This window comes from Fistularia commersonii, chromosome 18 (assembly GCF_037954325.1).
Source record: "Fistularia commersonii isolate RoL2024-O1a breed Wild chromosome 18, RoL_Fcom_v1.0, whole genome shotgun sequence".
Classification (NCBI taxonomy): Eukaryota; Metazoa; Chordata; class Actinopteri; order Syngnathiformes; family Fistulariidae; genus Fistularia; species Fistularia commersonii.
This window is the reverse complement of record NC_141301.1, coordinates 3,010,126-3,036,357: the sequence shown is the minus strand read 5'-3', so window position 1 is coordinate 3,036,357 and position 26,232 is coordinate 3,010,126. Positions and strand designations below refer to the sequence as shown.

General features: G+C 46.5%; 2 protein-coding genes across 4 annotated transcripts in view; both read left to right on the top strand.

Annotated features, from left to right (window-relative positions):
- The window catches only part of gbe1b (glucan (1,4-alpha-), branching enzyme 1b), a 78,015-nt gene extending 71,520 nt beyond the window's left edge, over positions 1-6,495 (top strand). The window contains exon 16 of the mRNA XM_086163987.1: positions 5,654-6,495. Within this exon, the coding sequence (XP_086020113.1) occupies positions 5,654-5,716 (63 nt within the window). The 3' untranslated portion in view covers positions 5,717-6,495. The remainder of the gene's footprint in view (positions 1-5,653) is intronic.
- Positions 6,496-10,967: 4,472 nt separating this feature from the next.
- Positions 10,968-22,569, top strand: LOC147224180 (high affinity cationic amino acid transporter 1-like). Of its 3 annotated transcripts, none has more exons than XM_086164708.1 (13): positions 10,968-11,070; positions 11,268-11,293; positions 15,215-15,603; positions 15,669-15,827; positions 15,917-16,079; positions 16,165-16,298; positions 16,373-16,595; positions 18,410-18,546; positions 18,675-18,777; positions 19,031-19,236; positions 19,324-19,475; positions 20,625-20,733; positions 20,817-22,569. In XM_086164708.1, the coding sequence occupies exons 3-13, from the start codon at positions 15,234-15,236 to the stop codon at positions 20,966-20,968; spliced, it is 1,908 nt and encodes a 635-aa protein (XP_086020834.1). In that variant the 5' UTR covers positions 10,968-11,070; positions 11,268-11,293; positions 15,215-15,233; the 3' UTR covers positions 20,969-22,569. The 3 variants fall into 3 exon arrangements, with proteins under 3 accessions (XP_086020834.1, XP_086020832.1, XP_086020833.1); XM_086164706.1 differs by lacking the exon at positions 18,410-18,546 and adding an exon at positions 18,027-18,166; XM_086164707.1 differs by lacking the exons at positions 10,968-11,070; positions 11,268-11,293; positions 18,410-18,546 and adding an exon at positions 18,027-18,166 and having other exon boundaries at positions 14,901-15,603.
- Positions 22,570-26,232: the final 3,663 nt, after the last annotated feature.

Below are 26,232 nucleotides of genomic sequence, written 5' to 3'. Positions count from 1 at the left end.
AAATCTGGCTTTACCGCTCAATTGACATCGATTGCATAATATTTTCTTTTATTTTATTTTATCTTATCTTATGTTATCTTATCTTATCTTGTCTTATTTTACTAGTTTTGTTTTATTTTCATATAAAAATATGAATTGCAGAACGGACTGAAATCGTCTACTGACATGCCAGCCATCGAAGCGAAAATTAATAGAATGTTTTATTTAATCTTGTTGTATTTTATCTAATTTTATGTTATTTTATCTAATTTTATTTTATTTTGTCTAATTTTATTTTATGAATTTTTATTTTACAAATGTTATTTTATTTTCATATAAATATATGAATTGCAGAATGGACTGAAATCGTCTACTGATGTGCCAGCCATCAAAACTAAAATCAACATATTTTATTTTATTTTCATCTAATTTTACTTTATTTTATTTAATTTAATGGATTTGGTTTAATTTTCATGTAAACATATGAATTGCAGAACAAACTGAAATCGTCTACTGACATGCTAGCCATCAAAGCTAAAATTTACATAATATTTCATTTTATCATATTTTATTTTATTTCATCTAATTTTACTTTATTTTATTCTATCTAATTTTACAAATTTGGTTTTATTTTCATAAAAAAAAAATTGGAGAACGGACTGAAATTGTCTACTGACATGCCAGCCATAAAAGTGTCAGCTAAAATTTGCATGATACTTTTGTTTTATTTTATTTTATTTTATTTTATTTTATTTTATTTTATTTTATTTTATCTCATTTTATCTCATTTTATTTCATTTTATCTTATTTTATTTACATGAAAATACTTCCTGGATAAGGTGTTGGTGCAGTTTCATTCATTTTGTCATCCAGTTTGCTGGAGGAGCAGGTGGGGTGGACGACCGATGAGTTTGCGTCGCTTTTTTTGACCCCGACACACACGCACACACACACACACACACACACACACACACACACACATTTATGGACATCCATGTGGATTTTAGAGAGGGAGATGAAGTCATTCCCTTGCGTCGCCGGCGTTCATTTTAACACCTCCAGAGGACAATGACAAACCGTGTTGCCTCCTGCCGCCATGGCCGCCAGGCGAACGGGACCAGGCGTGACGGGCTGGCACATGTCATGTCGTCGCTCTTGGTCGCCGCAGGACGGACACGCCGTATGACGCCAACCCGAGCTGACTCATGCCGCCACGCTGTCACCGTCACCATGCCAACAAACTTGCCCCCAAGTCGCTGCTGGAGCCCGAAGTTTTAAAAACGACCAACCGGCGGTTAAAGGGTTCAAAACCTCGCCACCGCGGCGGGGAAGGGTACTTCTTGTTCTGTGACCCGTGTTCCTGAGGTCTCCATGTTCTCCTTCCTCCTGGGTTCCCTCCAGGTGTGAGGTGTCACTAAATTAAGAGTGTTACAGCAGACTTTGAGTCCAGTAGGTTGGAAAAAAAAAAGAAGAAAAATACGCTTTCGCCGACTCGATCTCGGTGATTAGCGGAGCCGGAGGGGGAAAGTCGGAGCGCGTGGGGAGCCGGCCGATGTGTAGGCAGACAACGGAGCGGATTGGACGTTCCTGCGAGGCGCGTCATGAATCCTTTATCGGCGTATTTGAACATCGAGCCCGGAGGCTCTCTTTCTTTCTCTCTTGCTCTTTCAGCGAGTCGTTCTCCGTGAGAACTCGATAAAGAACGTCGGTCGGACCGAAGGGGTCGAAAGAGGACAAGCGGCTGACTTTTACGATAAAACGGCTAATTGTCTCGTCTTCTCATCCCACTTCCTGTTTCACCGGCTGAAAACCAAGTACCTTTTTCCCCTCCGAACGTCCGCAGGTGCGGTTCTTCCGACTCCGTGATCGTTTTACTCTATTCGTTCCCGCTTCCACCGAGCCGAGTATCGACAAAGGAGGGGGCGGGTTCAATATAATGAACCGGCCAATCACGACGGAGGGCGACATACTTCACTTTATTTTCATAAAATAACGTCGGCCACAGACGCAAACATAAACAGACACAAAGTCGATGGTATTTAAAAGGAACCAATCAGGAGCCTGGATTTCGGCGCCATCTATTTACATATAAAGATATAACATTTGCAAGCCCTTTGACCAGAACATGAGAAATAGTGTTTTTTTATGTTACCACTGAGAATATCTTACATGCACATATTCATATATATTTGCACTCTGTAACCATGGCAACAGCTATAAGACAGGGTAGCCGTTCTCATGACATTCCCATAACTGCAGTTAAGTCTTAGAAATAAAATAGCGCTATATGAAATGATAATATATAATATATTATAAACGCTTGATCCACAATTCATCCCCTTGGTCGTACCCGCCGCTCTCCCTCTCCCTCGGCCGCCTCTTCAGGGAAACGGCTCGGTTCAGGGGTTTCCGTGCCGACGGAGGGGAACCGGAGCCACGATGATTATTTCGATTCAGAGATGAAAATCTGTAAATCTCATTTAAGGAAACATTCGGCACGTTTTCATACCCGCACGTCCCTTTTGGTGTGTAAATGCCTACATTTGTGTGTGTGTCTGTGTAACCGTGTGTATCCATGTGAATCATGTGTATCTGCATGTATGTGCGTGTATATCTGTGTGGTCCTGTGTGTATCTTCCAGTACCATTGTGTATTTCTGTGTACTTGTAGATGTACAGGACTGTCTCCGAAAATTAGAATATTGTGATAAAGTTCTTTATCATCTATAATGCAACTACAAAAACAAAAATTGTCATACATTCTGGATTCATTATAAATCAACTGAAATATTGCAAGCCTTTTATTATTTTAATATTGCTGATTATGGCTTACATCTTAACCCTCATATTATGTTAAGGGTCAATTTGACCCATTTCACCCATTGACCCAATGGGTCAAATTGACCCTTAACATAATATGAGGGTTAAGACAACTCAAAAATCCTATCTCAAAATATTACAATATCATGAAAAAGTCTTTTTTTTTTTTTATTTCATTACAGAAGATAAATCCTGAGACAGTCCTGTATGTGTAGCTGCGTGCACGTGTGTGTGTGTGTGTCTGTATTTACCAACGAGCTGTATTTGTGTGTACCTGTGTGTACATTTGCCTGTGTAAAACTACGCTAAATAGCAAAGCAGCTAACGTGTGTGCACATATGTGTTCATCTATAAACTGTATTTGCCTGTACTTGCTTGCATGTGCTTGCATGTACCTGCGTGTACCTGCGTGTACCTGCGTGTATTTATGTGTGCCTGTGTGTACTTGCATGTACCTGTGTGTATTTACATGTACCGGTGTGTACTTGCACGTACCTGCGTGTATTAGCATGTAGCTGTGGTTGCGCGAGAACCCCAACTACCAAGAAACCGGATAGAAAACTACACTTACGGCCGGCCGGCGTTCGTCCCGTCGCAGAGCTCTCTCGCCCGCCGAGGTCGCCACGCATTTGTCTCCGCCCCCTTCCTCCTCCTCCTCCTCATCCTGGGAGACGCCGCCGGCGCCGTGTCGGACGCAGCGGTCGTCTATGTGTGAAACCCACGTCATGATTGGTTTCTGGTCCCCGGCGGGGGCTCTGAGCGAGAACTCTCCCACTGTGACTGCTTAATTAGTCACCAGCATGTGTGTGTGTGTGTGTGTGTGTGTGTGTGTGTGTGAGGCCGCCCCCCGTGACAAACTGTTGCCAAAGAAACCCATCCGTGGATCGGCGGCTGCCGAGGGTCGGGGGGGTGTGATTGAATTGTTTACGGCTCTTCCTCGCTCCTCTTCGGTTCTCCGTCGGGAAATAAATCCTGGTTCGCGTCTGCTTGTGTGTTGTTGTTTTACCTTTTCTTTTTCTTTGCTGTTTGTCTTCGCTTTCTTCTTCCTTCGCCCGCTAAAAATCGGCGATGACGAACGCCCGCCGCGGCCCCTCGCCTGCAGACGACACCGACGACATCCAAAGGATTGATCAAGCCTTTTGCCTCGGCCTTGTATTTATATATAAAACCATACAGATCTATTTATATCTCTTGCGCGTCCCGGGTTCTCCATGTTCTCCGTCTTCCTCTGACAATCCAAAAACGAGTCCTCCACCGTCCGTAGGTTTGTAGGAGACGGGGAACGGTTGGATGTGTGAATACGGGAACCCTGTGATTGACAGGTGATCCTTCGGGCTTAAACCCCGCCTCTCGTCCAGCGTGAGCTGTGATTGGCTGCGGATGAAGGTCGTATAAATAGATGATGACCTTCGGGGAACAACGGGCGCGCCGGGTTTCCCTGGAAGAACCACATCAGAACCCCGTGGCTTTGACTCCAAGCCACTTCCTGTCCCAGTTTGACCGGCTCACGAACAATTTTGGCTAATTCCTCGTTTGAAAAAAAAAAAAAAAGTAAAAACACGAGGCTAGCTCAGAGCGCTAACGCTTGCAGATAATGTACTAGTCTTCCTTTAGCAGGAAAATTCAAAGGAAAAAAATGGCATCCAGGAGACGGATGAGGAAGCTAGCTGAGGCACTTCCGTTTTACTTCCTGCTTGTCCTGCGATCTGATTGGGTCTTGCAGCTGCACGCACACACACACAAACACACACGCGAACCGCTAAGTAGACCATTGGATCCAGGAAGTGGATCGTCCCAGCTGTAATGCTAACATATTTAGCTCACCTTTAGCTTATCATTTAGTTTTTTTTTTTTTATCTTGTTTCTGGACTGAATCGAAAAGCGAGGACTCGAGTTTGAGGGGGCGGAGCTTAGACCGGCCTCCACAAACCACCACACCAGAGGGTTAGCCATGCAGATTAGCCACAACACGCGTGTTGTGGTTCTATAATTTGGAGAGACGGATTTAAATATAAAAATTTTAAAAGGAGAAAGCATCGCTGGAATAATTCCAGTATGTAACGGAAGAATGAATTAATGTTGTTTTTTTTACTTTTAGTAGACGGTGTCCGTTTGTCGGACTGCAAGTGAACGCAGCGTCAGGCTCCTCCGGTTCAGTCCGTACCCATTATAACTATGCCTTGGGATTTCATTTCCATATTTTTAGAATAAATTACATAAAATGATATGATATAATGAAACTGTATACATATTTCTGATCATATTTTTTTCTTTTGTGAACGCAAAATTGGGTGTTACACTGTAATATGCTAGATTTAGTCTGAGCCGTTGAACAAATCTTGCACAGAGATCGGACTTGCTGAGTCCAGCCCCCCTCTAGAGGTCACGGGGAGACAGGACGCCCCCCCTCACACACACACACACACACACACACACACACACACAGACACACACACTGATTATAGCCCTCTAAACTTCGAAGGCGCTCTTCAATCAAAGCTGTTTTTTTTTCGTACTTTTCTTTTTATTTCTATCCCCTCCACCACCGGCTCCTCAAGCCATCCAGCCCTGGTGTTGATGCTGATTGTGTGTGTGTGTGTGTGTGTGTGTGTGTGTGTGTGTGTGTGTTTTATGTCGGTGTGTGTGTGTGTGTGTGTGTGTGTGTGTGTGTGTGTGTGTTGGGGGGGAGGGAGGGGATTGCTTCTTCATCGTCAAGTGATCATCAAGAAAACATGAACCTGGAAAATTTGACGGCGCCTGAAATGTCAGGGCCCTTGTTAACGCCATCAGTTGCGAGCTGTCATCTCACTTTTCTGCACCTTCTCCTCCCCCCTCTGTCTTTTCCCTTCTCTCAGGTCTACATCCCCTGCAGAACAGCCATTGTCCTGGCCAACGAGGAGATAGATTACTGTTATTAAGCGGCGATTGTCTCCATAGAGACGAGGACGGCGAATGGATTCCACTCGCAAACTGACTGTTAACCATCACCTTCGTGGCGGAGCGTCTACCCCCTCCCTCCCCCTAACACACACACACACACACACACACACACTTACACATCCCTCTCGTGCACCACTCAGACCCACTTTTTGTCTTTAAATTTAAAAGAAAAAAAAAGAAAGAAAAACAAACCCTGCTCTTTGGAGCGCTTCGTTAAAAACACCCATATTGCCGTTTGGATCGGAAAAACGCCAAACTGTGCCGTCCTCGGCGGGCCCGGACGCCGAAATACATTTCAGCGCAAGACATGATGAGATTTACATTATTACCAGGTAATTAATGCGTTATAAACGATCTAAAGTCATGTTTATAGGAAATTCCTTCTAAAAAATAAAGCTATTGTTGCACTAAGTCCCCTCCCCTCCTCAATTTCATGGGAACAAGAAGTTCGGACTCGTTCGGGGGGGCGGAACGCCGCCAGTTGCAAGTCCACCGCCAATTCCGCCCATCCCACTTTCCGGCCTCCTGTCGTCACGGGAACAGACGTCTCCTGGAAAGGGAGCTTCGTCCGCACCCTCGTGTTCCATTAACGCTGCCGTGTGTGACGTCGCCGTAGAAACACGTCTGTTTACGTAGATGTAGCCTCCCCTCCTCTCCCTCTTCTTATCATTGATTTAAAATTAAAGAAAAGTTTAATTGATGTGACCGTATCTAGGAAATCACTGGATTGTTCTAATAAAAGAAACATGGAACTCGACTTGCCGTTTGGTTTGGTCCGTTGCCACGGCGACACACTCGCCCGTCACAGGTTTTTTTTTTTGGAGAAAAGAGGAAGAGAAGGCGATTTGGGACGGCATGACGATAACGAACAGACCCCCGACTACTGCTAGCATCTTAGCCGTTAGCGATGATTTGGAACGCCAGTGTGTGTGTGTGTGTGTGTGTGTGTGTGTGTCATAACCTCCTCTGGTGCCATCCCAGTGGAGGAGACCCCCTGAGGAACTTCTTCCGTCTGCCGCAAGGTTTCCAGCAGTAAATGTTTTTCCAAAAGCAGATAAATTCCCCCCAAAAATAGTAAGAATAATAACAATAATTCAAATTATCGACGTCTAAGAACCGGTGGTTTGTAAGAAAGATGGTATCATCATTAAATATGCCGTCTGTGTGAGAGAGAGAGAGAAAATCCACAAGAAACAAAAAAAAAACATTGACTGTATTTTTGCTCAGAGGTTTATTTCTTTTTTTTTTTTTTTTCCAAGAGGCTCTGAAGAAACGCCTATAGGGAAAATTTCACAGAGCCAATGAGTCAGAGAGAGATTTCAACAGGCGGCGCCGATGCTGGCCGCCGCTTCAATGCAAAATGCATGTGAAGATATTTTACGCTGTTACTTTTTTGTACTCAAAGAAGAAGTAGAAGAAGAAGAAGTCTGGCTCGGATTCAGACGAGGGATAATTACGTTGCTCGGAATAGTCCGAAAGATGCGGCAGGGTGGAGACGGAGCCCCCGCAGGACCGCCCGCGGCCAGACGGGGGCGGCGGCGGCGAGCTAAAACGAGGACGCTTTCTGTCGAAATCTTCTCGTCGTGGAAAAAGGGGACGTTTTCGGCCCTCTTCCAAGAAGCTTCTTCCAATTCGGAAACTGAAGAAGCCTCTCGGGTGAGAGGGGTGAAAGGTCTTCGAGGGAACAAATTATCAGTTGTAGAGGTTAGCATCCTGCTAATGTCTTCAACCAGGTCCTTCATCTCCCACCCGATGTTTTCCTGCTGGACCCGGGAGGCCTTCTGGCTCTGAACGTTCTTGGTCCTGAGGTCCACGGTCCCCGGTTCCTCTGCTGTCCAGATCCAGCAAGAACGGCCTCGTTCTTGAGAAAGTTCTCGGGGCTGCAAAAAGTTCAAGCGGTGAGAAAGGTGCTCTTCATGTAGACCTCTAGGAGCGTTCAGGAGACCTACAGGGACCTCCATACCTGCAAGGGAATGCTGAAGGCCAAGAAAGACCTGGAGGAGCATCTTCAGAGAAGACCCGGACGCTGCGGAAAAAGAGTCCAACTCCGGATCCTCTCGTCTCAGTATCAGCCCCGGCTGCTCCGCCTGCATTCTGCTGACTGTCCACTAGGGGGCGCTGTTCAGCCGTCTGGTCAGAACGCCACAACACCGGAAAACCATAAAAAGCGTGACAAGGATGAAAGTGTGTCTCTTTGTCATAAATGAGATGAGCTTTAGGAGACGTTTGGGGTTTTTTACCCGGCGGCAGCGGCGGCATTGGGGGCGGAGCCTAAAGCCTCCCAGACGGGAGCGGGACGGAGATTCGGCAAAAAAATGAACGAGGCCTTCACTGCGTCACAGCAGCGACGGGGGTTTGGATGGGATTGAACGGCCATCTGACCGGAGCCGTGAAACTGATCACTCTTCATCAATGCATCTCTCTCACACACACACACACACACACACACACACACACACACACACACACACACACACACACTCACACACATACACACAAACACACCGAGGTGCAAAAGTTTTTACATGCAGGTCTGGATGATTCCGTTGCTCCCTGAATTAGACCCATTGGTGTGTGTGTGTGTGTGTGTGTGTGTGTGTGTGTAGGCAGGTGTGATCTTTCAAAATGCCCGGCGTGCATGCCGTTTGTCACCACCATAAGTGTATGCTTGTGTGTTTGTGTGTGTGAGTGTGTGTGTGTGTGTGCAATCCTTAAAATTGGCTTCCATGCATGTCTATTGTCACCACCATAAGTGAGCCAAAATAAGTGTGTGAGTGTGTGTGTGTGTGTGTGTGTGTGTGTGTGTGTGTGTGTGTGTGTGTGTGTGTGTGTGTGTGCAATCTTTAAAATTGGCTTCCATGCATGTCTATTGTCACCACCATAAGTGAGCCAAAATAAGTGTGTGTGTGTGTGTGTGTGTGTGTGTGTGTGTGTGTGTGTGTGTGTGTGTGTCCTTCGAAATGACCCAGTGCACGTCATCTGTCAATTTATAGCTGCATGCGTGCACGTGAGCATATTTATTTGTGTTCTTATGTATGTGTGTTAATGTGTGTGTTGAAAGACCTAAGTGGGAGTGTGTGCTGCGAGTGTGTATTTGTGTGTGTTTGTATGTGCGACCACGGTGCACTTAGTTTGTCAGGCCTTACACGTATGCGTGCCTGTGAATTCATTTGTGTCTATGTGTGTGTGTGTGTGTGTGTGTGTGTGTGTGTGTGTGTGTGTGTGTGTGTGTGTGTGTGTGTGTGTGTGTGTGTCTGCGTGTGTGTCTGCGTATGTGTGTGTGTGTATGCAGTTACTTGAAATGACCCCGTGCATGTCGTTTGTCACAGTGCATATGCATGCGTGTGTGTTTGTGTGTGTGTTAATTAAAACCTAAGTGGGAGTGCTAATGTATGAGTGTATGCTTTCGATGTTTGTGTGTGTGTGCGTGTGTTGTGTCTGTTTCTGTTTGTGTGTGTGTCTATGTATTTGTGTGTGCAATACTTCAAAATAACCCCTGTGCACGTTGTGTGTCACCCCATAGATATACATGTACATGTCTGCATTTGTGTGTGTGTGTGTGTGTGTTTGTGTTTAGAAAGACCCAAGTGGGGGGCTGCTCTATGAGTGTGTGTTTTCTATGTGTGTGTGTGTGTGTGTGTGTGTGTGTGTGTGTGTGTGTGTGTTCAATATTTCACAATATTTCACATGACCCCTGTGTCGTGTGTCACCACCATAGATATAGATGTGCACGTGTGCGTTTGTGTGTGCGTGCATATGTGTGTGTGTGTGTGTGTGTGTGTGTGTGTGTTCAAACAAATTGAGCCCGTGCATGTCGTTTGTCACAGCATAGCAGTGCATATGCATGTGTGTGTGTTTGTGTGTTTGTATAGAAAGACCTTAGTGAGGGGGCTGCCTTATGAGTGTGTGTTTTCAACGTGTGTGTGTTTGTGTCTGTGCCTGTTGTGTGTGCGCTTGTGCCTTTGTGTGTCTACGTGTATGCTTATGTGTGTCTATTTGTGTGCAAAATGACCCCCGTTTACATTGTGTCACTGCCATAGATGTATGTGTGTGTGTGTGTGTGTGTATTGAACACACATACAAACACACATGCATACACAAACGCACAAATGCACATGTACATCTATGGCGGTGACACACAACGTGCACAGGGTCATTTTGAAGTATTGCACACACAGACACACACACACACACACACAAACAGACACAGACACAAACACACACACACAAACTCACAAACACACACACATGCACACACACACACACAGAAACATCGAAAACATACACTCATACGGCAGCCCCCCCACTTAGGTCTTTCTGTACACACACACCAACACACACACATGCGTAGACACAGACACAAACACACACACACACACACACACACACACACACACACACACCACACACACACAAACAGACACAGACACAAACACAGACACACACACACACACACACACACACACACACACACACACACATACACCACACACACACAGACACAGACACAAACACAGACACACACACACAAACTCACACATGCACAGACAGACACAAACATCGAAAACACACACTCATACAGCAGCCCCCCACTTAGGTCTTTCTATACACACACAAACACACACTCATACACACAAACACACACACACACACACACACACACACACACACACACATACATACACAAATGCACATATGCACATGTACATCTGTGGCGATGACACACAACATGCAGGGGGTCATTTTGAAGGATTGCACACACAAACACACAGACACACACACAAACAGACACAGACACAAACACACACACATAAACACACACACACATCTATACACACAAACACACACACCCATGCATATGCACTGCTATGCTATGACAACCAACATGCACGGGCTCATTTTGAAACATTTCACACACACACACATCAAAAACACACACTCATACAGCAGCCGCCCCACTTAGGTCTTTCTATACACACACACAAACACACACACACACACACACACACACACACACACACACACACACACAGACCAGTTGGGGGCCTGTCAAGCGCTTCATGGACGTGATTACAATGTAAATAGCGCCCTCTAGCGGCCGCGGCTGGTACCTGCAGACACTTCATGTCCATAGCATGAAGGTGGAGTCTGGAAGCGTCGGGGGGAGGCGGGCTTCCCCTTCCTCCTCCTCCTCCTCCTCCTCCTTCTCCTCCTCCTCCTCCTCCTACTCCTCTACCAGGAACAAACCAGGCCAGAGAGACGTCTTGAGAGTTTCCAAACTTCACCAGGGGCCGCGATCGGGGGCCTCGGAGGATCCACGCGGACGAAGAAGGTGAGGAAGAGGAGGAGAAGGAGGAAGTCTGAGGGTTTTTTTGGGGGGGGAGATGAGCGGGAGATGCTTCTCAACCACGTTTACCCTGGAAACTCCACGTGGTTAACTCTGTGTGTGTGTGTGTGTGTGTGTGTGTGTGTGTGTGTGTGTGTGTGTGTGTGTGTGTGTGTGTGTGTGTGTGTGTGTTCTTTCCACAGAAGGAGTAAAGTGGAACTTAAAAGAAGTAAGTCCGCATTCTTGTAATTTTCTTCTTTAGTTTGTTTGGTTTTTGGGCGTTTTTTGTTCCGCCCGCTGTGGTTCCACTTTGGTAATAAAACCGTTTTTATTCTAATAATTATTAACATAATCAATATAATTTGTGTCATCAATGTGACCAGGAAGACACCTACTGATTGATATTAATAATTGTAATATATTAATATTGCTCTTATCATTTATCGTGCATGTTATTATTATCATTATAATTCTTATCCCTATAATTATAATTATATTTATTTGTATTTATTTACATTTATTAATCATAATTATCCTTAATATTTAGATGAAATAATACTTTTATCAATTTTGTTTTGAAATACATGTCGCAGCAGCACACGTATCAAAAGACATTAAACGTTAACAATAAATAAAAATGAAAAGGACAGAGAAAAGACGGAAATAGTAGATAAACTCGCGAGGGGCGGACTGGAGTGACGGTTGCAGCGCGCGAAGCCTCACGTCCTGCTCTGACCTTTCCTGTAGAGGGCAACGGTGTCATTATTGTTATGGTGGATCTCAAGGTACTTTTGCGAGTCCACCACCTCCACCTCCTCGCCCTGGATGGTGGGCTTTGCGCTCCCAGCAGCTGGTGTGTCAGGTCGGGCCGGTCGGATGCTTCGAGAGCATCCTGGAGAAGGTGAATCTCACCTTGCTTCCTGCAGCGGGTCCAGGAAAGAAGATCGGTGTTTCCTCGGGTGCCGCGGCGGGACGAGCCTCTCAAATAACTTCATGATGTTTGCAGTTTTTGCCGTCGGCCTTTTTGTCACCGAGAGCCCTCAGACGTTCTTGTCTGTATTTCGAGGGGGATGTGATGGCCATAGATCAGGGGTGGGCATTTATTTGGGCTGCCGGGCTGCATTTCTTATTATATATATTATATTTTATATATTTAATTTTCATGCACTAGGTGAACAAATTGAAAATTGCAATTTAAATATTTATTCAATTTATTTCAATTTTAGAATCAATAATAATAATATAAATGAACCAACATTATTTTGGAAAAAAAAGAAAGGAAAAAAATAAAAAAGGAAAAATTGCTAAATTCAATATTGATTCAAAGTACTTGTTAAAATATTCAAAGAAAATAGTTTGGCAGGCTGGATAAAAATGCAAAACGGGAAGGATGTTGCCCGCAGGCCGTAAACTGTCCGAGTCTGCCATAAATGCTGCTGATATTCTTAGCTGCATTATTGTTAATTATTATTATTATTTTTATTTATATAAAAAACATCCATATCATCAATCGAATTATTATGTGATAAACATTGTTGTTTTTATTATTATTATTCTAATTGTATTATATTAAATCTTCTTATTACTATTATCATTATGATTAATATTATTCTTAGCAGTATTATTTATGTCATCTACGTTATTAATATTGTTTTTGTAAGTTATATTATTACATCTATTTTCATTATTATTATCATCTTGCCCGTTTATCAAGAATCAATTAATCATAATCCGAGTTATGGCTGCAGAAACTGTTGATAGTCTTAGCCGCATTTAAGATAAGATAAAATAATGCTTTATTGATCACAATAGTGGACATATATTTGTCACAGCAGCGCAATCGATCATTAAATATGAATATACAAATAAATAGAAGAGACAATGAAAAGGCCAAACACAATTAACAGGATCAGAATGGAATGACAACACCAAGGGTTAAAAAAAATGAATTATTTATGTTCATATTTGGATTGTTAATATTTTTATTGTAATTGTAAGTATTCTCCTTCTTAAAATTATTATTATTAAATCATCAATGTCATTAATTTAATTTATGTTATGATAAACATTGTTATTATTATTCATCATCCTAATTTTACTCTTATTATATTCATTAATATTATTTTTTGCAATTTCATTATTATTATTATTATTATCATCATTATTATTATTTCTATTGTCATTATTTTCATTACTATTATTATCATTATTGCTATTATTAGTTATTTCAATCTCAAAAACACCTCAGTTTGTGGTTTTCCCTGTCAGTGTGCAGCAAAGCGACAAAACCCCCAAGTATCAATTATTGATCTCCGATTAAAAAGTGCGTGGGACGATGATTGGTATTTAATGATTAAAATGTCCTTTGCCGCAGAGCCGATGTTCTCCACCCAGTTTAATCTCTAATCCCGGTGTTCCCTGGATAAATCTCGGATTGTGTGAGAGAACGCTAATCCGGTTTCACCCGGTCATAGTGGTAATTCTCCGAGGTGCATGAGAATACTTCAGTCCGAGTACGAACACGTTTCCGGGCGCAAGCAAAGCATTCCAGATTATTATGGGATGTGATCAAGTCAAGACTGATAGTGAATAATTTGTGCGTCAGGAAGTATCTGGTAGTGGGCGGGGCATGGCATCAATACTTTGCTTTTGTGTGAAGTGGCTTCTGTGAATTGCAGCATTGATACGCAGCTTCTACACAGACACACACACACACACACACACACACACACACACACACACTTCTCCATGGTCCATGTCCAGAGCCCCCACGCCCCCATTTATGGTGGCACCGAGGCCTGAATCCCTGGAAAGGACAGTGTGTGTGTGTGTGTGTGTGTGTGTGTGTGAGTGTGTGTGTGGGTCCGCATTCTTACGTGGTTTTCCCCGAACCTGGAGGTCAGATGGGCGTCCGGACTGATGTCACCAGCCTAGGGGCCTTTCTCGGGTCGGGTCGGCCATCTTTGTAGGTCCGTGAAGGTTGGGGGTGTTCTCTGGTTACGTTTCAGGTTACCATGGCAACCAATATCAACAAACAAGAGAAAAAGCAGTCAATGGAGAGGCGATTTGGACAACTCTTCCCACATTAACAGTGCATTGGTGAATATGTGTGTGTGTGTGTGTGAAAGCATGTTTCCCCAGGACTTCTTTTGGCCCCCTTTCGTGTAACCGTGGCAACCAAAAACAAAACGTGGAGCTGCTACGTGGCCCACTTGTATTTCCGACGGCTTGTTTCCTCTGCATATGCGACGTAAACAAGGTCAGGCTCCTCTTGGATGGAGAAGAAAGAACGGCAGGGCCTCCCGCTAGTCACGCCAAGGTGCTCCATTCGGACGGAGCCGATTGGCCGAGAGGAGGGCAGGGCGCCGTCCTGCTCCGCGCTCTCTGTTTTTAGCCGCCCCACGCCGCCCGTCCCATTCCAAGCATTCTGTTACCATGACGCCCGTGACCTGGAACATTGTTTCCGCCGTCGGCCTCTTCCTGCAGCCGCCCACGCCATGTGAGCGCCACATGACCGCTGCGCGCTGCAGGCCCAAATAGAAGCCCCCGCTGTTTGTTGTTATTATTAGTGGCATTTTTACAGGTGTAAGTACTCCCCTGTGTGTGTGTGTGTGTGTGTGTGTGTGCCCAGTGTATCTTGGTCGGGCATCTGCTACCACCTGTCCAGGTCAGGGGGGCAACTGCCGTCCTGCGTCAGCCGCCATGTGATTTCTCACAGATCTATTTAGGAGCCGTTGACTGTCACGTGTTACGCTGACGTGTGTGTGTGTTTGTGTGTGTGTGTGTGTGTCCTAACCCCTCCCCCCACGCCCCTCCCGTCAGACCCGTCAGTCCGAGTGAGAAGCAGTCTAGAGCGAAAGCTTTAATGTGAGGAAGTTCTTCCAAAAAAAAGTTTTCCAAGAGTTTCCCGCTGGTGTGGGGGAAGTGAGTATACCGGCGTCTCGGCTGGAGGTCAAAGGTCAGGAAACGTCTGTGTTTCCCGTTCTGATGACCTCCAGATGGCTGAGCTTGCCGAGCTTCCTTCTCAGACGAGGTTAACAGAACTCAGGAAAGGTTTTTGAAACGTTTGAAACCAATCCGTCCGCGCCGCGGTGTTCTAACGTGGCTGGGCGCGTCTCGCCGTTTTTAACTCGCCATCACTGGTCGGCAGGCGAGGCGTCTTCTCTGAGATGATCATGGCGTCGCTGAGAGACCTGAGGAGGCAGCTGCTGCGCGTCAAAGTCGTGGACTGCAACACCGAGGACTCGCGCTTGTCCCGCTGCCTCAACACCCTGGACTTGATCGCGCTCGGTGTCGGCAGCACGCTGGGCGCCGGCGTGTACGTGCTGGCGGGCGCCGTGGCCAGGGACGACTCCGGACCCGCAATCGTTCTGTCCTTCCTCGTCGCCGCCATGGCTTCCGTCCTGGCCGGGCTCTGCTACGCCGAGTTCGGGGCACGTGTCCCCAAAACGGGCTCGGCTTACCTCTACAGCTACGTCACCGTGGGGGAACTCCTCGCCTTCATCACCGGCTGGAACCTCATCCTCTCCTATGTCATCGGTGAGTCCGAACGTCGCCGCCGAATCACGGCGAATCGACCTTACGCCTCGCCTTTCGCTCTACAGGGACTTCCAGCGTCGCCAGAGCCTTGAGCGCCACGTTCGATGAGATGATCGGAAAGCAGATCGAAGGATTCTGCAGGCAACACATGACCATGAACGCCCCGGGCGTCCTGGCCGAGTACCCGGACATGTTTGCCGTCCTCCTTATTCTCGTCCTGTCAGGTGAAGGAAGATCAGATCGTCCGTCGCCGTCGTACGTTCTCCTCACGCTCGCCACCCTCGGGCCGTGATCTCACCTCCGCTTGTTCCAGGTCTGCTGGCGTTCGGGGTGAAAGAGTCAGCGCTGGTGAACAAGGTGTTCACCTGCGTCAACGTGCTGGTGCTGCTCTCCGTGGTCATCGCTAGCTTCATCAAAGGAGACCTGAAGAATTGGAACGTGGACCCCGCGGAGGTCCTCAACAACACCAACCTCAAGTGGGTTTAATTTAAGGCGGCAACTCCCTCCTGACGGTATGCTCGAGCGGAAGGGGCTAACGTTGTCTCCCTTTCACTCTCTCAGCGCGTCCGACCTGTTCCTGACCCCGGACCAACTCGGCAAAGGAGGCTTCCTGCCTTTCGGTGTGGCCGGAGTCTTCTCGGGAGCGGCCACCTGCTTCTACGCCTTCATCGGCTTTGACTGCATCGCCACCACCGGTGAGCGCCGCAAGCTCTCCCCTGTGATAACGTCTTTTACGTGGCCTCAGATTGACCCCCTCCCCCCCTTGCAGGGGAGGAGGTGAAGAACCCCCAGAGGGCCATCCCGGTGGGCATCGTGGCCTCGCTGCTCATCTGCTTCCTGGCATACTTCAGCGTGTCCGCCGCCCTCACCGCGATGATGCCCTATTACATGCTGGACATGAACAGCCCCCTCCCGTCAGCCTTCAAGTACGTGGGCTGGGAGGGCGCCACCTACGCGGTGGCGGTGGGCTCCCTGTGTGCCTTGTCCACCAGGTAAGACTCCTGCTACTTCTTCTAACAAGGGTGGTGTCAACTCACCGGTGACAAGCACTGAGCCAAAAGGTGTCGAGCACTGTTGCATGTAAAGGTGTCTCCTGATCTCACCTTGTCCCCTGTAAATACAAGTTTGTGTATCTCCCGTACTGTGCCGTTAACGCCCCCCCCCGACCTCTCACATTGACATTTGACCTAACCGCCCCTTCGTCTTGGACCTCAACTGCTTCCAACACCTCTTTAGTGGTGCGTTAAGGGGCGACAACAAGGCCGCGGGAATCGGGCCGAATACCCTTGCAAGTATGTCTTGGGAAATCCAGTGCACTCGTTCACAGTGTCGTTCACGTTTGGTGATTGCAGATCCAGTTGCAAGTGTACCTTGAGGATTTAAGGGATTCAAAGTGGTTGTTGTCTTTTTCGCAGTCCAAAAACAGGTTTTTGTGTACAGTGAACATCCTACCTTGAAGTGTAAACATCCGAGTGCAGCTTTGAGAGTGCAACTTTGCAACCTGCAACAGTCAACATTGAGGTTCGGCACTGGCTGCGCGGAATGAAGAACTTTCAAGTACATCTGTTTGTTTGAGGTCATTCAAAGTCAGTCAAAAGTTGGCTAGAATGAGTTCTTCAGTCATTAGGTTTTACGTCTCACACTCTTGTACTCCCAGCCTGAGAGTAGGTGTGTCCGGGGAGGGTGCAGAGTCCAGAGCTCTGTTGTGGTCTCAGCCGTGGTAGAACTTCTGCAGGGAAGGCGGTGGAGTTCCCGGGATCCTCTCTGCCATCTTCAACATGGTCCAAACCAGTTGTGCTACCTTATCATACGGGGATGCAGCTGGTCAAGATGCTCTCAACAATGCAGCTGTAGATGTTTCTTAGGATCTTAGAGGACATACCAGAAAAAGCACAGCCGCTGTTGAGATCCTCTGAACCATCTGCGTGGTGTCCAGTTACCATGTGAGGTCCTTGCTGATGTGGGTTCTCAGGTATTTAAATGTGCTGTCCCTTGCTTGACCAGTGGCTGATAAGGTCTTCCTCATGTCCTCAATCTTCTCCATCGTCTTGTCCGTATTGAGTGTCCTCACATCATGACACCACAATGGCCATCTCCATCCTGTAGGCCGTAATGTCGTGCTGATGCATCCTATCACCATCGGTGTTCGTGAACTTTAGGATGATGCTGTGCCTGTGAGAAGGTGACACGGTGGTGGGTGGACAGGATACATGAGGATGCTGAGGACACATCCCTAAGGAGGGATGTGTCCTGTGTCAGGACACAGCTTGTGGGAGTGCAGACCGAGTGTAGACATTTGTTGGGATGACGGTTCATAAGGCGAGCTGTTGTCCACCAAGAGCATCCAGATGCAGGAGTCATTGTTTTCTTGGTAGAATAATGGAGGTGCATTCAGGTGCTATTCTCTCTCTTTCCACAACTAGTTTACTGGGAGCCATGTTCCCAACGCCCAGAGTGATCTGGGCCATGGCAGAAGACGGCCTCCTCTTCAAACGTTTGGGTAGCATCAACCCACGAACCAAAACCCCCCTAACAGCCACGATAGCGTCAGGTGTTGTTGCAGGTGAGGCCGCAACCCTAAATGTACTAACCGTTCTAACTTGCTTGTGACAACCCATTAACTCTTGGTGCGGGTGGCCTCAACGGCAATGCTCGGCCCGGTCGATTCAGCCGTGATTACCACGGCGACGGGCAGAGCTCGGCTGCCGGCGAGGCCTCGAGCGTAACCGAAGTTCTCAGACCATTTCCGAAGGCTTAAACTCCTCTGCCTACCACATCTTCCTGGTCTCATTCATCTTCTGCTCAGTCTCCTCGGCTCCATGTTCCCCCTGCCTCGCATTATCTTTTCTATGGCCCGGGACGGCCTGCTCTTCTCGTTTCTGGCTCATGTCAGCGAGAGGAAGACGCCCGTCGTCTCCACGGTGGTGGCGGGGCTTATGTCCGGTAGGTGGACCACCTACGCAGGGCGACACGGCGGAGTTACCATTTAAATATCTAATGGACCGTGTGCTTGTGGCGGCGCTGGTGCAGAGTCCATGGTGACGCTGATGTTTTCCTCTTCTACCCTGCAGCCGTGATGGCCTTCCTCTTTGAACTCAAGGATCTGGTGGACCTCATGTCCATCGGCACTTTGCTGGCCTACACCCTGGTGGCCGCCTGCGTGCTGATCCTCAGGTATGACCCCTTCCCCCTACAACAGGACTATTTTTTTTCTCTGGTTGCTCTTTGACCTCCAGCAGGAGATCGGATGAAGGTTCTCCTTCATCACCCTGGGCTCTGGTTCATTACTGTGAGAGCCTTAGAAGTTGACTCTTGTTGACCTTGCGTGTGTTGTAACCCAGATACCCAGATTTAGGTCACCATCTGGATGCTGCTGAAGTAGTTTCCAAAGCTCAGATCAGGACTGGGTCTCTTCTGCCTCCTGAAGGTACCAGTCCGACCAGCCCAGTCTGTCTTACGAGATGGCCAACACCAAGGATGACGCCGAAGCTGCAGAGTCCTACAACGAGGGGAACGCTGACATGCTAACGCAACCGGAAGATCGCTTGACCTTCAGGAATCTGCTGTCACCCCCCAACGACTTGCCGTCGCCCCTGTCCAGCAACATTGTTAAAGCCTGCACCTGTATACTGGGTGAGGCCCAGAGATTGGACAGTATCAGCATCTGGATCGCAAACCAGCTGACCTCCAGGTGTTCCTCTTTTCTATCTCCCCCTCCAGGCTTCTTGATTTCTATGTTCAGCGTGACAGCAGTCCAGGGAGGCCTGAAGCTCTGGTCGGTGGCCATCCTCGGCATCATCGTGGCAGTATGTCTTGTGATCGCCCTCATCATCTGGAGACAGCCGCAAAGCAAGGCCAAGCCCAGCTTCAAGGTACAAAGTCTTATGTCCCGGAAACGTGAGAAAATCTGCCACGTCACGTCTCGTGGTGGACGGGGTCGCCTCCTCGCCGTCCTCTATCAGGCAGAGCTGCAGAAATGTCGGGAGTTTTCTCATGCTTGGTTTGAATCTGCGCTAAATTTGCGCTGGTGCTATTAGCCCGCTAACACGAACCACTGAACAGATATGTTTGTATAAAGAGGCGCGGCAGATGTGATGCTAATTGCTTGTTGTAAAGCTTGTTTTGGCCTGGAGCTTGTAAAGCTCCAGGCCAAAAAAACGACAGTTTACCACATTTACATAAGCATACGTGACCATAAATGCAAAGTAGCATTCACGCCCGAATCCTGCGCGTTAGCATCCACAATATGGCTGCTTTTCACACCACCTGTATGCCATCAAACAAATCTGTAGGAAGATTAAATGAACTGTGGGTTCTCTTCATGTTCTCCACCTCAGGCCAAAAACAGCCAGACTCTTAATGATCCAGAGCTGTGAATGAGAAGGTGAATTGTCTGTGGAGGTTCTCAGTCCTCCAGGTTGTGGGGAAATTCCTTCTCGAGCAGCGCCAGGTTTCAACGTTTTGCTCAAAAACACTTCGACACACAAGGAGAAACCAGGAACCAAAACAGGGATGTTTGGCGCTACCTCCTGCGCCACAACGCTTGTCGGAATCTTCTTGTCTTGGCAATGTCGTGTAATCTTGTCGTTTCTGAAGCCATAGTGTTGGCAGGTCTAGATTATGCTGACTTGTTATATAAATTTGATCATCACATTCTAGGTCTGAGCGGTTTGGTATGCTCATGGGAGTGTCGTTCTTTGGGCACAAAGGTACAACTTTTGTGGATTACCTTGATTGGGATGTGAAAAGGTAAAGCCAGACAAAGCAGTGACACCTTTTGGATCCCATGGATTGAGGCTCATGTGGAAGTTAAAAAGAAGATTTTGGGCAAGAGAGGGTGAATTTTAGATATAGAGAACTTTAGAGTCCAGTGACACGGACAGTCGCCCCCGATGACTTGGACCGGCCGTAAATGGCATCAATGGATGGCTCGGTTCCTGTTCTTGCGTTCCACGGTGGAACCCGCGGGTTCTTAGGTGTGAAGCGGTGTCCTAACCGGCGGCGTCTCGCCCCCCCCCCAGGTCCCGCTGCTGCCCTTCATCCCGATCATCAGCATGTTCATCAACGTCTACCTTATGATTCAACTGGACAAAGGCACGTGGCTGCGTTTCGCCATCTGGATGGTCTTGGGTACGTTGCGTTTGACAGCCCGTTCCTCTACGCTTGTTTCCCGTGCGGTTGTGAAAGGTCACGGCGGTGTGTCTGCTCCGCAGGTTTCATCATATACTTCAGCTACGGCATCCGGCACAGCGTGGAGGCTACGGCGAACGCCTCCCCCGCCTGCACCATAAAGGGCGAGCCGATGGCGGTGGAGAAGGAAGCCTTCCTGAGCCACGGCAACGCCGGCGAGGATGAAGAATCGTGAGGAGGCCGGGAGATCTTCGGTCGATCGGATCTGCTGCCAAGCAAGGAGGTGCTACCACAGGGAGTTTTGTAGCGTTTTACTATGCTTTGAAAAACTTGAACATGAACTACCGCATTCTACCAGAAGCAAAAATAATCCATCAAAGATGGGTTTTAACTACTGTTACCTTTTAGTTTCGCTAACAGTATTGAAAGAAGACGTCCCCGTGTTTTGCGACTGTTACATATCCCTCAAAGTTTCTGAAACCGACAACCAGAAAAAGGCACAAAATAAATCCCTAGCATTAGCCACTTTCGGACAGGACGGCTTGAATTTCGCCCCATGAACTGGCCTCCATCGACGGGGAACGTTTTAGTTTTGCATTCCCACGGGCGGCGAGGGACCAGGGTATAAGCTAAGACATACTTTATTGATCCCCATAGGGGAAATTCTTTTGTCACACCAGCGTAACAGTTACAGTATCAATAATTATGTTGATAATATACTGAGGACACTGATAATTCTGAATATTATATCTTCGCCGCGGAAAGAAATGTGCCGTTAGCTAACTCTGTACTTTGGCCAGAAGAGCTTGGACCTCTTCTTCTCGCTGGTTCCGCCCATTTTGTTGCAAAAAAAACATAATTTTATTAAAATGGGACTCCGGAGTCCCTAAGAAGTATCTGGTAATGGCCGTGGCTAATGAGTTCCACCATTCGCCTACGTCATACGAGTTCCCACGGTACCCTAAAAACACCACCAGTTCAAATGGTTCAAGGAACTGATGTCCATGGTCCCTCGTTCCCCTGATATCCGAATGCACCAAAAAAATGTTCTCGGAACTACGAAGGGGCAACAGAGATAGCGTAGCCATATTGGCAGCCGTATTGGATTTTTTAATTTTTAAAAACTTCCACCCTTACTGTCATTGGATCATTTTCCATGAGCTCCGTCCCCCTCTGACTGCCTACAACCGCACGATGCTTTATAAAAATCCGAGCGCTGCCGGGAAGGAAAAACTTCAAACTGTACTTTCTTGTACAGGAACTATGTGGAATATTGAGCCATAATCGGGAAGAGGATTAAAATCCTTTTCATGGTCACTATTTGATATTGCAGGTTTTAACTTGGATGCAGTTTGCTAGCTAGCATTGTTTAATGTGTGTTCTGTGTATATAGTGTGCACTGCGGATTGTAAAATGCTTATATTTTAATATATGTTAGATTTGGGAAGCTGCAAGAGAAAGGGACTCAGGAACTTTTATTTATAAGTGTATTTTATAAGAATTTAAACACAGGACACAACATGCCGTGCCAAGCTGGGAGTTAAGCCTCTCTCCTTTTTTTTTTGTGGTTTCCTTCCTGGCTTTATCACAAGTTTATACTGTTTATCAAGTTTATTTTATTAAGCAGTCAACTTTGCTACCGGCATCTTCACCTGCGTTTTTTTTTTTTTTTTAATGAAGCACTGTCGCTCTCTGTAAATATTTGCACACTCTTTTTTTTATTTTAAACCATTTTGAGAAGCTCTCAAATTTACCGTCCCCCCAGGGTCTTCTTCTCTTTCTTGTTATTATTGGATGTCAGGTTCCTGCTGCAAATAAAGGTACTGAGAGGTGAAAAAGTAACAACTTCTGTTCTTTTTTTTTTTTTTTTTCACATTTTGCACATCAGTCGGTTACTGTTTTGTCAACTCCAGCAACGTGTATGAGTGTAAGCACATATGCAGCCAAATACTGAAAAAAAAACGGTAAGTCAGAAACTTCTACCCAGTTAATTCTCTGCGTCTGAAACCTAATTTACCGCAACAAAGAGTGATAATGCATGGACTTGATTCTGCGGTGGGATGTTTGCAGATGGCGGCGCAGCGGTTAGCGCTTCCGTCTCACAGCAAGAAGGTCCGGTTAGATTCCCACTCTGAGTGGGGTCTCCATGGTCTCCAAGGTCTCCATGGGGCTCCTCTGGGATTCAATGGTTTCTTCCGAAAACATGCAGGAGGTTCAGCCGAGACCCTGATCTGTCCAGTTGGTGAATTGGCGGTTGTGTGTCAATATGATGTTTGAATGACAGGGGGAATGGTTGTATGTCAAACTCATTTTTACAGAGGACCACATCTGCATCATGGTTGCGCTCAAAGGGCCACATGTAACGTTAACAGTGTAAATGTAACTAAATGTAGTCAAATTATTTCTTGGACAAAGAACTAGCTAACTTTGGTATACTTAGCTCTGTGTTTGGCGTCAACAAGGTTATCAAGTTGAGAACCAACACTGCCTCAAAACATTTTTTTCCTTGAAGCACAAACACACCTTCCCATCTTTCTTGAGACAGCCATCAACTTTTCTCTTCCTGGACATTTAGGGATCATTTGGTATTTCTCAATTCCACTTGTTGAAAAATAACAATTGAATAGCGGGATACCGTCATAAGATTGGCATGAATGGTGGGAAATGTAGTTTGACGGGCTACATTTGAGTTTGACATACTATGAGTCAGGGGTGTTCACACTTTTTCGTTTTGTGAGCTTCTTCTCAAAGGAACATGTGAAAATGATCTAGCTCCACTGAAAATGCTGAATATATATTTATTTATACATCCACTGAGTATGCTTAACACAAAAAATGTTTTTATGGATCTTGCATAATTGCATGGACCCTTATGGCACACTACAACTACTACTTTTTTGGTAAATACCTTATTCTGATGACTTGAATGGAGTCGGCAGCATAGTTGACTTTAGCTGTGAGAAAAATGACTGCTGTCCTGACAGATGGGATTTTATTTCCTTTACCTTTCTCCTTCTTGGCTCACTTTTGCAATCGGTGTCGTCGTTTTTATGAACGGTCTGAAAATGCCGCTCCGCATTTCCCTTTTTCGTTATAGCGATGGCAGATCGGCAGATGAGGCGAACTATGAAAATGACGTAGCAAAAAAAAAGTCCACCTCCCATTCCGTACGGAAGTGATACGTTTTAGTCTTTTTACTCGGTCCAGCTCCCCCACTTATTTTTATACCCATAAGTTTAGAGTACATAAATTGGAGGCTAACTCGCTAGCATGCTAGAACACGCTGTTATATGCACACACGCACTGACGCTATATCGGAAAAGCTCCGATTGGACAGAACGACTGTCAGTCAAGTGACAAATTTCATACCGAGGATGAGAGGCTGACGTCTACGTTTTAATACCATGCGATCTACACACACTACCTTTGCGATCGACCGCTAAATCGCGATCGAAATATTGGCCGCACCTGATGTAGAGAGTTTCCATATGAAACTGCCAGGGTTTTGGGCAGGACTAGGGTATGGTAGCTTGTAATGTAAATGGAAAGTCCATTGATAGAAACTAGGTCAATCCACCGGCAGATCGCGATCGACGTATTGCAGGATTAGCGGTATAGCTAATGACTCAAGGCTCGAGAGTTTTTACTGTTGTAACGTAAGCGTAACGTAACTTTTACGTGTACACAGCAGAATAATAACGTAAGTGGATGGCGGCAGCGTAATAAAATGGATGATAGCGTCCGAAAGACAAATCAAAAAGGGGTTTGTCGTGTGGGAGGCCGCCGATGCGATGTGTCTGGCCTTGAGGATAGTCTCTGTTGTGGCTCGGTGAAAGTCGTGCCGGACTTGCACCTTTTTACATTACATTACATTGCATTTGGCAGACGCTTTTATCCAAAGCGACTTACAATAGAGGACATAGGGACTGCAAATACACTTGCAAATACACGATGCACAGGTAATATACAGAACAGTAAGCTTGGGTTAGTGAGGGTTTTTTTTTGTTTGCTTTTTTTTGGACAGAGACACACAAACGTACACACACACACACACACTGCATAGCCTAACTTGCTGCCAACCTGATCTGGGGCATCAGCGCAGTAAAAAGTCCTGAAAGGGAACCGTTTTTACCTGTTTCTTGAAGGTTGAGATAGATGATGCTAGTCTTGTTGCTTCTGGGAGTTTGTTCCACCACTGAGGTAGTAGAACTGAGAACAGTTTTGCCTGAGATCGCTTAGAGCAAGCAGAAGGTACTGCTAATAGGTTTGTATTAGAGGAACGCAGCTCTCTGCCGGGAGCATAAGGTCTTATCATTTCAGTCAGATATGCTGGACCCGTTCCTGAGGTGGTTTTGAAGGCCAGGGTCAGGGCCCTGTGCTTGATCCTGGCAGCTACTGGTAGCCGGTGCAACTGGATGAACAGAGGTGTAACATGAGCCCTTTTGGGTTGAGTGAATACCAACCGTGCTGCAGCATTCTGTACCATCTGCAGCGGTTTTATTGCACAAGCAGGTCGTCCAGCTAGGAGGGAATTGCAGTAGTCCAGGCGGGAGATGACCATGGCCTTGAACCAATAGCTGTGCCGACTGTTGGGTCAGGTAGGGTCTGATTTTTTGAATGTTGTACAGCACAAATCTGCAGGTCCGGGCAGTTGAAGTAATATGGTTGGAGAATGACAGCTGATCGTCGATCATGACGCTGAGGTTTTTTTGCAACTTTGTTAGGGGCCACTGTGGTGGGGCCCAACTTGAGGCTGATGTTGTGATGAATTGTGTCGCAGACTTAAAACTTAAAGTCAGAAGGAAATCTCAAGAGTCTTAAAGGAGTTGCGGTGCGCTCCCGTCATCTGTATTGGTGGCAGGGACGGTATTTTTCAGCGGTTTGGATGAACTGGAACGGCGAAGGACGTCCAGAAAGAGAAGCGGACGGTGGAAACGAGGGCGGAACATCCCGGCTTGTCGACTCACCAATGTATCTAGTTGCAGTTTTCCACGAGTCTTTTCTAAATCTTTTCTTTAGATGTGAGATCCACAGTCAGTCTCAGCATAACCAGAGATGAAGATGTGGAGGATCAGGAAACAAGTCCACCAGAAAGGGACAGCAGGTGTTAGATGTTCCTGAGATAACGTCAGGACCGAGACGGTTTGGAAGTGCGCAGAAGAGGGATCTTGAAGTTGGAGCTGTCGGGAACCTACGGCTCGCGAGCTGGATGTTGCTCTTTTTAATGGCTGCATCGGAATCTGAAAATTTACTAACATTTTTTAACGTGATAAGTCCGCTTAGATCCACACATTTATTTATAGTCTTATTTTTTTTTTTGGATAATGCAGCTGCATGCACAAGTTCTTCCAAGGTTAAGAAGTAACCTTCCTGTATTCTAATGAAACAGGAAGCTAATTTATGCAAAGCAAACTTTTCTGTCTTAGAGGAAAAGCTGATGTTTCTTCAACCAGCAAGGTGGTGAGCATTCAGATGCAGTTCCACTTTTTGGCCACAAGG